Here is an 18,286-nt window from a genome sequence, read left to right as displayed (position 1 = left end):
GTATAGTTAGGAAGCAATAATGGGCAAATTTGGCCAGGGTTTTGGCTGGGATTTTTAATGGCCACAGAGAGCCCTGACTGACCTCAGTTTAATGTCTCATCCGAAAGACTGTGCTTTTTGTCAGTATAGTGTCCCCGTCACAACACTGGGGCGTTAGGACCAACACAGACCACAGGGTGAGCACCCCCTGCTGGCCTGACAGGCTCAACCCTGTTTAGCTTCAGAGGGCAACCAGTCTTGGGCTACAGGGTGATATGGCTGCTATAAAGACATATACACATACACATAACCACAGACACACACACACACACACACACACACCTGAAACAAAAGAAAAAATAAACAATTTGAAATTTTATTTAATTTAACTGTGTATTAAAAAAACTGAAATACAAATAACATAACATTTTTTATAAAGACTGTTGACATATTTAAACAAAAAAACTTAACAATAAAAAAGACAGCAAAATTACTAAAACTTTAATTGAATTTAAAGTAAAAACTGAAAATATTAAAAGAAAAACTAATTCCAAATAGTAAAACTAAATAATAAAACCTATAATAAGATCTCATTGATACTAAAACAACACTTCTTGCACATAATGAAGTCCAGAATCAACTTTAATAATAACCAATTCTAGGGTAAATCAAGATATCAAAAGGGAGCACATGAAATTAAGTCATTTCATTCACAAGAGGCTTTTATATGTCATAATATAGTCATATATTAATAAAGTTTATACTTTAAATTCGATTAAAGTTTTGGTAATTTTGCTGTGTTTCTCATTTTTATTGGTATGTTTTTTTCCTTATTTTACTTTTATTTCCGTTTTTAAGTACATACATTTAAATTAAATTAAAAATAGAATTGTTTTATTTTTTCTTTTGTTTCAGTAAACATTTATTTTAAGCACATCAAAACAAACTTGTTTTTAGGTTGTAGTTTTCCTTAACTACAATGACCCTGGTAAGCACTCTCTATAGGTACACCAAGGTTAAACAAAATAGAGCCCAGCATAAAATGATATTAACACTAAGCCAGCCCTTGACCTAAAAACGATTTGACAACTTTGCTGTAAAATATACATTGACAAACAGTCACGTGACAACTGTATTGACACCAAGTATCGATCATTATTGGCGACTGCGCTGGTATTCCTGTTATCTACAGGGCTTGACACCGAGCCTATTCATGTATCATCATAATCATAATAACCAGAGGGCTGAAATTAAAAAAGCAGACAATACATAATACAATTTGTTTAATATATATCTCAATCAAATATGGAAAATTTGGGAGTGCTATATGATGCATTGATTAATTGTTCCAGTCTGACTGTTGTCCAATAAAATGTCTGACGTGCAGTGTAGCATTAGGATGGAAAGGCAGGACAGTGCAGAACACCTTTGATCTTCCTCTCATCTCTGTCTGATAATGAAGGAGGTCTGGCTCTGGCTGTCACAATGATGGATGGCAGTGTGTTGTATTAGGGAGTGGATGGGGCCTGAAAAACCCAGAGGAATATGGCTGGGGACAGGCCCACTCAACCATGCTCATGTTCCCAGTGAAAAGAAGGAAAGATGCCCTTCATCAGACAGGTACAGCTGTCTGTACGCAGATACAGCAGGTGATGCGGAGGACATGGCTTGTCCAGTGTCTGACTCGCTGAGCTTGTATATCAATGCACAAAATGCATGACTGAATCGAAATCTGGGGCGATAGATTTCTCATCAAATGTAAATAGTTGCATGAGGACCTCTGGCCATTTGTATGATAATGCAGTGGGATGCCACATGATTACTAACTTATAGCTCATCAAAGAGTTTCTCTAATTAGCCGATCTGTGAGCTTCAGGCCAGTTCTGATAATACTCAGATCTCATAATACACACACACACACAGATCAATGGCTCAAAGTCAAAATTAGTGGAAATGAATGGTGAGATTAAACATAAAGTTGTGAGTCTTATTATACTCAGTAAAGCAGTAGCTAAAATAAAAATAAAATAAAATATTTATTTCAAATAAAATGTATATAATGTCATTAACGACTGCCTAATTTTTTTCCCCAGAATATTTTAGTAACTGACCATGGAAAACAACCTCTTGGTCTAAACAATAAGGGGGAAAAAAAACTGACAAACAAAGCCAAAACCCATTTTAGGCCTGTTAAAAATCCCAGCCAGGACATGTCCAGGAAAAGAGGTTCACCCTACCAAATGATGGCAGAGTTTTTAGGGAATTATTTGAAAACTATTTTGAAATAAATAGTTTTTGCAGTTCCTTTCGGGACCAGTAGAGCAGAAATGGCTTTGTTGAACATGTGATGTATGGATCTTGTAATATATGTTAAGTGACTGACTGCTTCCCCTTCTCTCTCATGAGTGGCAGTAAATCCATCACTTCTGACCTACACATACTGCCTGAATCATCATCATCACATGTTCATCGGCTGCTCATTAGCATCAATGAGAGCGAGTCTGTTTTCAGAGTCTCACTTCATCAAGCACATGGATCCATTAACACTCAAACACACACAGCAGGCCCACGTTTCTCCAAATCTGTTCCAGTGTAGAAACAAACTGGCCTGAGGATGAGCATATTGTCAGTAAATTCATTTTTGGGTAAACTATTCTTTTAAAATTCCATTATGTATTATGTCACGTAGGCTTGACGAAAGAAGACTGTAGCTTGACCATGCGAAAACATGCTGCAGCTTGATTACAGCTTTTCTTACGCTGTGCTGATGCGGACTGTGAAACTGTGACTAATCAGGCTTAGATATGACAGGAAATATATTTTCTTTCACACACAACAGGTTTACAGATGTGTTACGAGAGATTCCTATGTGTGATGTATCATCGCCAGCAGCACATGAAAAACATGCACTGTTTCTGTTTAAGAATTTTAGTATGTACATGTTAATTTCTATGTTCTACATTTACATTTTTAACATCTCAAGTTGTATAAATTAAACTTAATTAATGTATTATGAACAGACAAGAATGAATGAATGAAAAACTGCATATTTGTTATTATTATTATTATTAATAATAATAATAAACAATGCATTTATTGAACTGTTATATAAAATTGACCTAGATTCATAAATAATGTGAAAATATTTAGCTTATTGTTAATTCATGACACCTAATTGAAATGAAACCTCATTCTTAAGTGTGCGATGTTGTTGTAAAGTTTTCTTATCCCAGGAGGTTTAGTGGCTTAATTTATTAAATTTTAAAGTGGCCTGATTTATTTTCAGTGTCTGGTAAACAGAAGTGTAACATCGACCCGGCACAGACAGTCTGAAATCTGGAAAAGCACACTAGAGGTGTGCCTTCTATTTTTAGAAAAGCATCGGAGCCATGCATCCTGTCTTTTCCATCCGAGTCGTCGGGGCTCTGAAAGCTCACCTAATGATGTCGATGTGTCCGTTCTTGGCAGCGAGGTGCAGCGGGCTGGTGCCATTGGGATCAGTCGAATCTCCGGGCTTGGGCTCCAATAGAGCTGCACACATGTTACTGCTCAGTAGCAGCTGGACCACCTGCAGAGCAAACAGATGATCATACACACACACACACACACACACGCACGCACAAAAGCCAACTAGAGACAGGAAAAAGATGTAAAAGTAATTTGACAGAGACCAAAAAAGCAGTGTGTGACTCACCCCAACCCGGCCGAATTCACAAGCAAGGTCCAATGGAGTCCTCCCTCCATTGTCCACTATGCAGGGGTTCGACTGATGCTGCAGAAGCATCTCAGACTGTGAACAGGTAATATAAAATAATATAACAATATAAAAATATCACACCTCCCAGCTTTTTAGTGCCACACAAAACAATGACACATTTACATTCCATGTTTAAACATTTAAACAAAAAACTAAGTCTTTCAGAGGGAGAAAATAGCCACAGTATCTACTAAAACTGAACTCTTCCTTGCATTAAATGCATGAGTGTGGGATGATCTAGCATCAAAGCATTTACTCGTCAGGTTCTGGCTCCAAGCTGTCAGTATCCATAACCACATGTCAAATCTTTTTTCATATGGAGTCTTTGATCAGCAGTGGACATGGTGTTGTAGCAGTGTGTACTCACTACGTCATAGTGTCCGTGCTGAGCAGCCAGGTGCAGGGGGATCTGACCCTCATCAGACTGACTGTTCACTGAGGAGCCTGACTTCAATAGCAACTTCATGGGCTCTGACTTTCCCTGCCAAGCTGCATAATGCAGAGGCCGCATGCCTGGAACATAAAAAAAGAAACACTTCAAATATTACTGCACTGCAAAATATACCTACATATTAGAGTTGAGCTTGTTTCAGGTTGTTTGAATGTGACATCCAAAGCAATAGTGCACTTTTTTTTTTTATCTGTGTGACAAAACAGGACAAATGTGAAGTTGACAAAATGACACTGATGTTTTTCTTGTACCTTTCTGGTCCCTGATGTCCACTATGGCCTGAGACTCCAGCAACAGCGATATAACCTCCACATTTCCATTGAGAGCTGCGTGGTGTAGTGGTGAAAATCTTTGAATAACACATAAAAATGACATAAACAGGAAGTCAGAATTTAATTGAGAACGCAAATTCCTTTGGTGAATTTGAATTGAGGTAAAAAACAGGATGCAGAACTGTAATTCTGAATTTGAACGCAATTCAAAAATCAACTTCCATTTTAGTTCCATTGGAATGGAATGAATAAAAAACTGTTGTAAATGGAGCTTTTAGTCATATTTTTTTAGTATGAATCAGCATTAGGTTATCAAACAACAAGTGTCTGTGTGTACAAGTATAGTAATACCAGTAATACCAGTAAATTTGGAACGTTTTTGTTTTCCATGAGGAAACAAGCTTATAAATGATATAGAATGAAATGGTTTGAAAATCTAAAATAGCAGAAGGTTTCTGTGAGGGGTAGGATTAGAAGCAGGGTTAGGGTACGGGGATAGAAAATACAGTTTAAACAGTATAAGAATTGTTACCTCTATGAAATGTTGCCACAAAAAATGGAAACCAGTATATATGATAAGCGTGTAAGTAAATATATATATATATATATATATATATATATATATATATATATACAGTATATGACAAAAAAAGAATAATTAATATTTGTTTATTGATTTATAGTTGGCCCTGTTAATACGCAGACCAGCAGCACTTAACAGATGTTAATGTCTCTTGCTCTCCTGATTTCTCCTGTGCCTCCCTGCAGCTAGACCACATCAACTGCCTTTACGAAAGACTATACTGGCAGACAATACTGTCCGCCACATACACTTGAACTACAAGAGCATTCATTAACTTTCATAGAACTGAACGTCTGAGGTTAATACGAGGAGCCTGTGTTTGAACTGCAGCCTCATTCATCAGTGTGCATGTGTCACTGTGTGAATGTTTGCTCAGCTGTTTTTGATAATAGCAAAGTCTGGCAGTGTAAGACCACGTGATTATATATGAGACAGCAAATTGTGTTTGTCTGTTTGTATATACAAGATTTAATCATTCCATCTTGAATGCTGCACCAAAAATATCTGTGACTTTCCAAACACAAACAGTACATTACAGGCTTCAGCTTTTTGTCTTATTATTGAAAAAGAGATAAAAACATTTCAGACTATTTAGAATATGCAGAAAATCACTGCCACTAAAGAACTTTTATTTATTTTAGTTTTCAATATTTTGAAAGTTTTTGTTCACTGTAGTGGACAAATACTTATATGTGGACCACAAAACCAGTCTTAAGTGTAAATGTTTGCAACAATATTTGGCTGTGATACAGCTATTTGAAAATCTACAATATGAGCTTGCAAAAAATCTAAATACTGAAAAAATCTCCTTTGAAGTTGTCCAAATGAATTCTTAGCAATGCATATTACTAATCAAAAATTAATTTTTAATAAATTTACACTAGGAAATTTATAAAATATCCTCATGGAACATGATCTTTACTTAATATCCTAATAATTTTAAAATAAATATCGATAATTTTGACCCATACAATGTTTTATTGGCTATTGCTGCAAATATACTCTAGCGACTTAAGACTGGTTTTGTGGTCCAGGGTCACAAATAATGAATATTCTTTATGTTTTTTAGTATATACCCACAATGCATTATGATTTAGCATGTCAAGAGTGCAGTAGGGTCCTGTGCTCTTTACCCATTAGTGCAGACGTTTTTTCAAAGTGGCAGAGACAAAAAACCCTCACTGGATTTTCTGTCACAACTCAATCCCTGTGATTGGTGCATAAAATATGCAGTAACCAAGGATACGGTTGTGAGGCTCTGGTTGCTGTGAATATAAACCCTTTGAGTGTGGCAGCTCAGAGCAGAATACTAAACTCACAGGAACCCTGTCTGACCCATATCTCCCTCTCTCACTGGCACTATCATGCAGGTCTGCACTGTGCTGCTGCAGCAGAGCATGCTGGGGGATGGGCCAGAAAACCCCACTCTCCCCAACAAGCATCCCTCTTTTCCCAGGCTCCACATCCCATACAATATTCATTATTCTCTTCACTTTGTGGCACTTTCTCTATAAGTAGACCAGCCCTGTCTCTTCATATATGCATGTACGTCTTTCTCTCGAGTGTGTCACTACAGGGCAAGATACACACATGCCACCTGACCTACTTTTCTTAATGAGGGTACTACTAAAGCCCAAGGTGTTCCCTCCAAAGGAAGCACCATCAGCACTCCTCCATTCACTAAGCAGCATGTCTGATTTAAAAATGTTATGTTATAGTAAAAAAAAAGATAATGTACCTTAACCAGGTTTATTGTCTAAAACTAATATGACTGAAGATACCTAACATGTTGTCAAATGATGTACCAGAATTCTTCCTCATATGAAAAAAGCTTTAAAAAGTCACAGTGTGGCATTCTCTTAATTTTTCTTTTTTCGTTATATAGTTTGGCAGCGATAACAGGAACCCTTAGGCAAGGCAAGGCAAGGCAAGGCAAGTTTATTTATATAGCACATTTCATACACAATGGTAATTCAAAGTGCTTTACATAAAAGAAAGTAAAATAATCACAAAAATAAAACAAGGAATTTAAAAACTTTGAAAATGATAAAAAAAATTGATGTAAAATGAATTTAAGACAGTGCAATCATTTTGGACATCGCACAGTGCTCATTCAATAAATGCACAGCTAAACTGATGAGTTTTGAGTCTAGATTTAAAAGTTGCTAATGTTTTAGTACATCTGATCTCTTCTGGAAGCTGATTCCAGCTGCGGGCGGCATAGTAACTAAAAGTGGACTCCCCTCTTTTTGTGTGAACCCTTGGTATTTCTAACTGACTCAGTCCTAATGATCTGACTGTTCTGTTTATATTCAGTGAGCAAATCTGCAAAGTATTCGGTCCTTGGTCATTAAGTGATTTCTATACCAGTAAAAGTACTTTAAAATCTCAGATTTTAAAATCTATGCTCAGATTTTCTGGTTCTAGTCAGAATCCTGGCAGCAGCGTTCTGGATGAGCTGCAGCTGTCTAATTGTCTTTTGGGGAAGGCCGGTGAGGAGCCCATTACAATAGTCCACACTTCTGGTGATAAAGGCATGAACAAGTTTCTCCAAGTCTTGACTGGAAACAAAACATCTAATTCTTGCAATGTTTTTTAGATGATAGTATGCTGATTTAGTTAATTAGCTGCTTTGACATGACTACTGAAACTAAGGTCTGTCTCCGGAATCACACCAAGATTCCTGACTTGATTTTTAGTTGTTTGACCCCTAGAGTCAAGGTATGCATTCACCTTGAAAACTTTGTTTCAACTTTGTTTCCAAATGCAATGACTTCAATTTTTTCCGTGTTTAACTGAAGAACGTTCTGGCACATCCAACTATTAATTTCATCAGTGCATTGGCAGAGGGAGTCAATTGGGCTGTAATCATTTGGAGATAAGGCTAGGTAAATCTGGGTATCATCAGAATAGCTGTGATAGGCAATTTTGTTCTTTCTAATTATTTTACTTAGTGGGCACATATACAGGCTCCAACAGGCTCCCCAAAGTATAATAAAAGTCTAAAGATGACGAATTGCATGGAAGAAACTGCAGAGTTGCAGTTCAAGAAATGAAAAGTCATTAGCTGATTGGGTTTAGACAGAAGAATTAAGGATTTATTAATGCTCACTGAGCGTGGTAATGCACTCAATAAAAGAACAGCATCATTAATCCCGCCATTGAGTCACAGCTGCCCAAACTGTGTGCTTTAAAGACATCAGCAGGTTTAGAGATTAGGTTGTTTATAATCATGAGCATTACAAACATTGTTCATTTAAAAAAAAAAAAAAATTAGCATCATCTGCATGTTTAATTAGAGAACTGCTGCTCGTTTCATGTGGTGCTCACATAATAATGACATGATACCTGTTTTTGTTGTTTTATGATAAACATTATGATAAAACTGTCTTTTTATATCCTAATAAAAAGTCACGCTCATCAGGTAAGGAACATGCTCAACAGTACCTGCTTTATTGTCACCCCCCCCCCCCCCCAAAAAAAAACATGATTCATCTATTTTTAGTCATGAATGTTGAATGTCTTTTAACAAATCAAATCAAATCGACTCCCTGCTAGCATAAATATTAAATCTAAGTGATTAGACAATGAACAAATCAATGAACTAATCTAAATGAATCATCTTAGGAAACTAGGAAACACTCGAATCCTGGGATTCTGGGATTTCTCCACCACCAAAATTGGAAATACTCTGAATACGAACACATTCTGGAGATGAAAGCTAACATGTAGGGGCTGTTTCAGGATTTAAGTCTTGGAGGGCTCAGCTTCTCACCTGAAAATGAACTCTACTGTTGTGGCTGAAAGAATCATTTATTTCTTTAAGAACAAGGATTTTTTTAGGGGGCTGGCAGCTATATTAATCTTAGATTTTTATGTGGGTTGAAAAGAAAAACGGAGGATAAAGCCCCCACAAACAGGGTCCATCAACCCTATGTTTATCAGGTCATGGGAGACAGATTTGATTTGATTCAGAATGAATCCATCTGGAAGTAATGGACAGACAGGTCTGGTGTGATCCACAGTCAATTTAAGATGTTATGGTATGCGGTATAGAGACAATCACATTATAATTAGCCTGGTGAACACAGGCTCACAGCAGATGGCAGTCATGTCACAATTTTCCTCTCATTTTGAATAGACTTCATCTCAGAATCCACAAAAAAACTTCTATATTGTTGTGGCCCTGCTGGGCCTCAACTCTGACCGCTATGATAGTGTGTGTTTGTGCGGCTGTCAGTACCAGTGACCTTCACACTGAGTGCCTGTGGCACTTAGACACACTGCCTTCACAAATCTCTCTAAAACATTGTCACAACAAGCCTTTAAATCACTGCTTAGTGTCACCCCATTTAACGCGTCTTTGTTTTTATTGTTCCTGCAGATACCCAGCAGAACAATCTACTCCCGAATCCTCCTAGCAGCATCAAGCACCTGACATTCCTCATGATGTGCTCCTGCTGCTTCCTGTGCTCCTGATGCATCTCAAATATAATAAGAATAATCATTTAATACTTTGAATTGACTTGAAACATTACTATTCTTCTATTCTTAAAAACGTCACGGCACCATGCTATGGGCATAAATAATAAGCTGCATGATTTGAGGTATTATTAAAGAGAGATGTGTTTTTTCTTTTTAAATTTAAGATTTTTTTTTAAGAGATCAGCCTTCTGACTTTTGTAGCTCCTCGCAAGGCCGGAGTGGTGGAACAAGTATGCTAAACACTAAGCTGTTGTTAACACTATGTCAAAACCAGACGTGACACGCGATAAAATGTATCTTTTCCATGTTAATCAGAGTTTTTGTCTTAACCAGCCACGACATACATGCGATGAGTGACATTGATTTCTATTTTAGAAACAGTTTCTATTTCTGCAACACTGCGGCTGGAGCAACATACATGCTATGATGATCTCACATACTGATTATATGCTTTATTTAATGTTAACTGAATAAATGAAAGCAAACAATGTATGTTAAAACTATGAACTCAATGAGAACCAACAAGCTTATTCCATAGCAAAGAGAATCAATATAATGTTAAAACAGTTTAAAATTCTGAATTAAATTATAATCTTATCCATTTCGTCTTGTGCAGGGAGTTTTCAGAGAGTCCGCTCACACATGCTTCTGATTGGATGTGATACTTGTTTGATTTTGTGGACAGACAAATTGCATGTCACTGAAATAATAAAAAAAAAGAAAAGAAAGAAAAGTAGAAAAAAGGGGAAGTTGTGGCCTAGTGGTTAGAGAGTTTGATTACTAACCCTAAGGTTGTGAGTTCTAGTCTTTGGCTGACAATACTATGACTGAGGTGCCCTTGAGCAAGGCACAGAACCCTGAACTGCTCCCTGGGAGCCGCAGCATAAATGGCTTCCCACTGTTCTGGGTGTGTTCACTGCTGTGTGTGTGTGTTTTTGTGTTCGTGTTCACTGCTCTGTGTGTGTGCATTTTGGATGGGTTAAATGCAGAGCACAAATTCTGAGTATGGGTCACCATACTTGGGTGTATGTCTTGTCACTTACACTTGCTGATTGCAGGGGAGGGTGATATTGATGTCTGACTGTCATTTAAAGGCTAGAAGGACCATCACACGTCCAAGTGGTAGTTTAACCTCAGAAAAGCGGGATCCATTCCACTCCATTTTCTCACTGTTGCTGCTCTATTCTCTACTCGGCAGACAACATAATTTAATCTCTGCTTAAAAAAGCAATAATAAATGGAGAAGGAATTAATGTCGAGTCATTTATCTTGCTGATACAAATGTGAACTCGGCCTGAGGAAGGCTGTGCATGTGAATACACTAGATGGCGTTTGTGAGGATACAGGCTGTGCGGAGGTATTCATCGGTTTAGAGTTACAGCTTTCATTTTCTTAAAACCCATGAAGCAGAGCTGTGATGATGAATGCCACCGTTGTTCAGTGACAGTGATCATTAGAAGAGATTTTTTAATTATTCTGGCGGTTTTACATCCTGACAGACTACAGCAAACTAATACAGGCTTTGATCTATGGATCTCTGAGCTCAAAGCAGGACAGGTATGGGATTATATGTGTGCCTCAATCCTGAGCGAGTAATTGTCTTGAGCACAGAGAACTATAATTTTCAAGCACATTACATTATATTTTGAACAGAAATTAACAATCGCAAAACAAAAAGTAGTCTGAGCAAAAAAAAATGCTTTTACTTGTTTGCTATTATCCTTATTAACGTGCAGTAATAACCCCTCTCACATAGTTTACTCAGGTGCTCTCTCACAAACTTATTCTCTGCGCTCCTGTCAAGTCCCTCTCTCTCTCTCTCTCTCTCAACCTCTTAATTCTGTGCACGCTCAACTCTTGAGAGTTTGAGCGCACATGGAATTAAGAGGTTGAAGGAGTCAGCACAATTTTTTTTTTTGCGATTGTTAATTTCTGTTCAAAATAAAAAGTAATGTGCTTGCAAAATATAGTTCTCGGTGCTCAATCCTTATAATTACTCGCTCAGGATTGAGGCACACATATAATGCCATAGACAGGCCCCTGTTGTATTTTTGGGTCATTTGAAATATGATTAGAGAGTGTGTTGCTGTGATTGGTTTAAGGGTAGTTTTATTAGATGATGTTTGTGTATTTGTGCCTGACTGCATATGTGTGAGAGTGCGTCGGCGCATGCTTGCCTATCCATCTGCGCATGTGAGAATCAGTGAGTGTTAATGGCAGTCTGCCCATCCACCATGTGCACAAGTGTGCTTTTGTGTGTGAGGTGCAAATTCTGTGAAATTCTGTCTTCACCGCAACGCCTTTGCTGTCCGGGGAATAGGTTGTGCTCATTACACTGACTGCAGACAACAACAACAAAAAAAGGATTTAAAAATTTTTTCTTTTAGGAGCCAAATTTTGTTTTAAGTTTACCACTCTAAAAAAAACTGGGTTGTTTCAACTTTGAGTCAAAATCTGGACTAATCCAGCTGCTGGGTTAAAGTTCTAAATAAAAATTTTAACCTAAAAGCTGGGTTAGTCCATATTTGACACAAAGTTGGGTTGAAAAAATCCAGTATTTTTCTAGAATGCAGTAATGCTAGATTATAGGGGTGTGCGATATTAATTGTCTATAATAATATTTTGCTTGTTGTTTTAATTACGTGCAAGTATGTCACTTAGGGATTTAACAACTCACTCAACTCACAATACAATGCAATTCACGATAATTATTTCACGACACGGTTTTCTCAAATTTTATTTTTTTTACAAAATGATATTCAAGACCAATTATAAATGAAAATGTGCCCTTTTATTATTGTTTGGACAAAATACTGGACATTTCTTTGAAGAATTAAAATATTTGCCTTTGCCTGTGCTATTTCCATTTAAAATTAGAGGCAACCACTGGATTTTAATCACGGTTCAAACAAAGATGCTGCATACATGCAGTTTTTAATCTAAATTAGATTGTATAATTTTGAAATTTGAAGCAAAAAGAGCATGTTCTGACTTTAGTTTTGTAAAACTATAGAACATAAAACATATCTGCACAAAACAAAAACAGAAGAATGCCTGAATGAGAGCGCAAATTCACTTTCTGACAGCAGGTGGCTCCTATGAAACAACAGCAATACAGCATTTCCATGTTTACCACTGTAAACAAATCAGTGAGTTACATTTCTACATTTATCCAAAGCGACTTACAATGCATTCAGGTTAACATTTTTTATCTAACATGCGCTCCCTGGGAATCGAACCCACAACCTTGCGCTGCTACGCAATGCTCTACTACTTGAGCCACAGGAACACTGTGATGCACTGTGATGTTTATAAGTGATGCACTTATAAACACTGCTTGAATCGCTGGCTGCATCCGAAAGCCTAGGCTGCTGACTTGCTGCCTTATGATGCAATGACTTTGCAGGCAGCGTTTTTGCACGAAGACACTTCACAAAACTGATTTCGGACAGGCTTCTGAGGCAATGTATCGTTTAATGATCTACAGTAAAATGAAACAAGTTTTGTTGATAGCTAAACAAATATTTAATTATTATAATACTGATCTTGTTAGAAATAACATCAAAAGTGTAAAAAGTGCTGCCTTCAAAATTCGATGAAAGGAAGGTAGCTCCGGAGACAGAAAGTGAAACAAAATGTTGTATTCAGACGTGCCTTGATGCCATCCTGCCTTGAAATGCTGCCTCTGAAAGCATTTAAGAGCTTTCGGATGCAGCAGCTATTTTTTTAATTCCATTGTTTTTTAACTGAGCTGCATCAACAGAAATAACTGACCATGCAGCACTAGAAACACTGGTGCTTCAACCCAGGTGTCTTTCTGCTCTGTGCATTATATCTCAACACAGAGTCTTCTTTTCAGCTGTGCTGTACTCAAGAAAAAATACAATACTCTCTGCCTCTGAAACACTGGACAGAACTGAACAAACATCAAGGGCGGCTGAAAGAGTTAAAGGGGGGGTGAAATGCTATTTCATGCACACTGAGTTTTTTACTGTTAAAGAGTTGGATTCCCATGCTAAACATGGACAAAGTTTCAAAAATTAAGTTGTACGTTTGAAGGAGTATTTTTGTTCCCAAAATACTCCTTCCGGTTTGTCACAAGTTTCGGAAAGTTTTTTTTCGAGTATGGCTCTGTGTGACGTTAGATGGAGCGGAATTTCCTTATATGGATCCTGAGGGCACGTCTGCCGGAAGAGCGCACACTCCCGTACTGCGAGGCTGAGCACAGACATTTCACTGATCAGAGGGAGAGCGTCGCGAAATCACAAAAGAAGTTTGTTTTTGGTTGCCAGGGCAAGACAACCCTGCACAGATTACCAAAAAAACAACAGCATTAAGGGACCAGTGGATGGAATTTATTTTTAAAGAGCATCAACGGAGTTGTGCAAGTGTTTTTGTTTGTTCCCTGCATTTCAAAGATGCTTGTTTTACAAACAAGGCCCAGTTTGAAGACGGATTTGCGTATCGTTTATTTCTTAAGGATGATGCAATCCCAAGGAAAAAGGGTCACGATCGTGTGTTGGTACCACAGGAGGTGAGTAAAAACTGCTTAAAATATCTCTGCCTCCTTGTTAGTGCGTCCGCCTCCCATCGGAGACCCGGGTTCGAGCCCCGCTCGGAGCGAGTCGTTACTGCTGCTGCTCTCGTTCAGTTTCAGCCTCTGGATCTGATTCTGGATCATAAATAAACGGCTGAATCTGACTGTAAGCCATGGTTTGTTTTGGATGATGGTTTTTCCCCTTACGATAATGTCACAGCTTCCAAACGCTCTCAACGCAAAAGCCTACTCGCGCTCGTGATTCTTTAGCTCTGCCCACACGTCACGCCTCCAGCCGGTCGTGTTTTTCCGGGAAAAAACGGTACAGACTATCTTTCTCTTATGAATATAATAAAACTAAAGACTTTTTGGAGTTATGAAGGATGCAGTACTACTCTATAGGTACTCAAGATTAACAGGATATTGAGTGAAAACGAGCATTTCACCCCCTCTTTAATGAATGTAGCAGGACCAATTTGGATGAGACAAAATATGTCAAAGTCTCATAATCTAGCTAGACTTTATCAGCAATCAACATGCAATTACAGTATGCTGTGCAATGTACTGTCCCAAAGACCATTTGGACAGTTAAGCCATATTTTAAAATGTATACTATGGAATTATGGAACTTGTGGTTTAAACATAACTTTTTTTTTTCTATGTTTATGGACATTTTCTGTCAAATCTCAACGAACATCTCTGAATATAAAACACAGGGTATATGGATAACTAAAATTATCATGCCAAAAAGATGTTATTTAAAAAAACCATAGAAGTACAGTAGTCATCTGACATCTGACAACCAAAAAGGGTTCAAATACTATTGTCTTAATACTTAAGCAGTATCTGTCCCTTTAAAATCTAATAAACTTATTTTAATATTTTCCTTAAAAAGTGTGTCTGTGACACATTTATTTACCTAAATACCATATGGTTTGATATTTTGTAAAAAATAATAAAATATTTTTTAATCACTGCATAATGATTAAGCATCGATTAGGTTAAAATTAAAAAGGAGCAGTTATGGATCAGTACGGTTCTGTAAAGTACATCGAGGTGAGTTGGATAAGAGAGGGAAAGAGACTTGGATAAAGGTTTTTCTAAACCAATGAGCACACATGAGCTCTGGCAGATCCCGAGGATATTTGGCAGTCAGGCAGGAATGATCATGTTTACAAGAGACTGCCACATGGAGCCATATAAAGCCCTTATATGTCCCACTCACCCATCGGTATCCTGGAAGTTGACGTTTACCTTCTTGGCAGAACCCAGCAACTCTAAAGAAAGAAGGGAGGGAAAGAAGGATGAGTATGATTAAAAAGCAACAATAGTACACTGTAGGAGTAAGGACATTTCACAGCATGTTATCCGATTCAAGGGTTCTACATTCAGTTTTTATAACAAAAAGTAACAACATTTTCACAAATATTTGTTTGAGACCAGCGCATTAGATTTAAGGCTTTAATTTCTCATTTGCATTGGAAGAATCTCTATTTCAGGACTGTAACTTTGAGTATGCACTAGAATACTGAGTGTGTACTAGAGCTGCATGAACAGCAGTGAAAATGACACACTCGGAACCTATAACTCTGCTCTGCCTTCCAAATTCTGAATGAAAACACTTGGGATGGGGCTATTTGTAGTTGCATAATCAATGATTGAAATTTATACTTTTAAAGAAACATTGCATAGTTTGGGAATGCTAATTAGAAAGGAGGAACAACGGGATAATCATTCTTCTCAGCTGTGTGGGCTAGAACTATTGTTCACTACTGACAGTTACCCATGCATCCTTGTCACATCCAAAAAAGCAAATACTGTCATTTGAGGTTATACACCATGGCAATTTTTAGTTTGCATTCGTATGGAGCTGCATGGATGGCAAACTCTCCTGTTTCCCAGCAGACATGGGGAAAAGCGCTATGCCTGTCTGCTGTCTCTATAAGGGCTGTTCACTAGATCACTTCCACTAACAGAAGCACAGAGACTCTGTGGAGCACTAACTACTGGTGTCACACTTTCTTCCGCCCATGCTTCACTCAAAGCACTTTTTGGCAAAAGCACTCCAATCATAACTTACACAGAGTCAAGTATTAGGTTGATTTGTCAAAAAAAAGTACTGGCTTTGGCATGTTTAAGATTTCACCGATGTAACTGGTCTGTAGGTGATACAACCTTTAACACCTGGTAAATGGGCTTCTATTGGGATTATAATATGAGCAGTGAAATTTGGAAGCGGATCAGAATATGCCATATGAGATTTGTATTTCATCTGGAATGGAGCTGCTCGCAGCAATCTACATCAATCAGCCTGAATACAGGGCTGTTTTCAGCAGCTGCTGCTCAATGTGACAGAGAACATTTGCCTGTCTTTTTCTGCTGTCTTTAACCCTTTCACCACTCAGGCCTAGCCTGACGTTTCCAAACAGAGCACGGTGAGAACTGATATTAAAATAAAACACTAAGATGGAGTAAGTCGGTAGTAAATGGCTGCCTAGGTTTATGAGGAAACAAACGGGTGCTTCTATTTCAGGACGCAAAGGTTACAGATGAGAATTTCTATCTATAGTGAGCTGCTGCCTTCGTGCTCTTGATCTCCGATGGTTTGTTTATCAACCTTTTGGCCTCTGAAATCAGACCTTCAGATGAAAGCTACTATAAGCTAGAACGGACTCCAATAATGGCAATGTGAAAAGTGCAGATGCATGGATTTTACTTAGAATAGAGACACTATTTTCACATCCTTTATCAATTATTCAGTTGTTTACATCAATAGGATGGCCTATTATTTCATTTTTAAACTGTGGGAAATAGTGATTTACTTTGCTTTTGAGTCAACCTTCAGAAATCATTCTAATGTGCTGACTGGATGCTCAAGAAGCATTTATTATTATAACCAAGGTTGAATAAGAAGCAGTTGTGCTGCTTATTTTTTGGGATATTTGCAATTATTTGAAATAGAAATATTCTGTTACAAATGTCTGACACTTTTGATTAACTGATGTAACCTTGCTGAATAGAAGTATCTAAAAAATCTTACTAACCCAGACTTTTAAACAGTAATGTACCCCCATTCACAATCTATGGTATTCATCACAAGTGCAGCATCCCATGATGGCAATCCGGTCACGTATATTTACTGATAAATGATATGTAAGATTGAGAATGATGTGTCTTTGACATTGACTCAAGCTTCGATGCACATAAATATGTAAACTAAACTCTGCCCAACTTCCCTCTGAATTTTTTTGTAGAAGCGTTTTTCAGATCTTTGTATAATGCCCGCAGTTAACACGCTGGATAATGAGGAAAAATATGGGTCAGTAAAATCTGGTCCTTAAAAGTGAAAACAAATATTACATCACACTGACACACACAGAGCACAGACAGAACTGGGTTGCTTTGTACAAATATGAGCCTAGAGATGTTCGCTCTGGGGACAAGAGAAGGAGTTATGCCTCTTTGTAAAAATTAATGAGCCCTCAACAAATAGGGCTCATATAAAAAAAATTACAAAAATTCAGCATGTACTATTATAGTCTAATGAAGGTAAACAACAGTGGTCAAACCTGCATACATTTCCAAAAGACAACAGTGCTCTCACACCTGAAATGACTTGAACTGAATGAGGTCTCCAACACAAGCACAGGAGAAAGATTGATTTCCTTTTGCCCGAGGAGGAATCTAACATCACTGAGACATCTCTTCTTTGAAGACATGCTCTTCATTGTTGCTTTGTAGAAAAAAAAATTAGGGTGGACAAAAGAGACTAATACTCTTAATGGAAAAATCAAAGAGCTGACTACAGGACTAGAGACAGCAGTGATGGAAGAAACGGTGAATGCTGCCCAGCCACGATTGATCCTTTATATAGAAGAATGTTATGAGATGTTGTGGAAAAGGTTCTCTGTGACTCATCTCTCTCTCTGTCTGCAGGCCGCCCGAAGTGGGAGAAGAGTACTTGGCGATACACACACAAAAAAATTATTAAAAAAAATGGTGAGGGGAAACTGAAAGGCTCAGGCCATCTTCTGTTGTTCACAGGCTTTGTAGAGACATGCAGTTGGAAAAACTGGAGTGGCGATGGGTCACAAGCATTGAGAGGTCTGGATGCCAGATGAAGCACAGCAAGGAAATGTGTTACAACAAGAATGCATCTTATAGATCTGGAGCTGTGCTCTCTTGAATTTGCAACAGACAGTGAAAACCCCTTTTGAAAAAC

The 18,286-nt window shown here is 37.8% G+C and overlaps 1 protein-coding gene across 11 annotated transcripts in view; it reads right to left on the bottom strand.

Annotated features, from left to right (window-relative positions):
- Positions 1 to 18,286, bottom strand: part of caskin1 (CASK interacting protein 1) — an 82,596-nt gene that overhangs the window by 17,301 nt on the left and 47,009 nt on the right. For all 11 annotated transcript variants that reach the window (XM_026204819.1, XM_026204864.1, XM_026204786.1 and 8 more), the window contains exons 2-6: positions 15,290 to 15,341; positions 4,439 to 4,536; positions 4,104 to 4,249; positions 3,674 to 3,769; positions 3,417 to 3,547 (exon numbers count right to left, since the gene is read on the bottom strand). In XM_026204819.1, coding sequence (XP_026060604.1) covers positions 3,417 to 3,547; positions 3,674 to 3,769; positions 4,104 to 4,249; positions 4,439 to 4,536; positions 15,290 to 15,341 — 523 coding nt within the window. The remainder of the gene's footprint in view (positions 1 to 3,416; positions 3,548 to 3,673; positions 3,770 to 4,103; positions 4,250 to 4,438; positions 4,537 to 15,289; positions 15,342 to 18,286) is intronic.

This window comes from Carassius auratus, chromosome 3 (assembly GCF_003368295.1).
Source record: "Carassius auratus strain Wakin chromosome 3, ASM336829v1, whole genome shotgun sequence".
Classification (NCBI taxonomy): Eukaryota; Metazoa; Chordata; class Actinopteri; order Cypriniformes; family Cyprinidae; genus Carassius; species Carassius auratus.
Note: the sequence above shows the minus strand (reverse complement) of the source record. Positions and strands in the feature narration are given on the sequence as shown.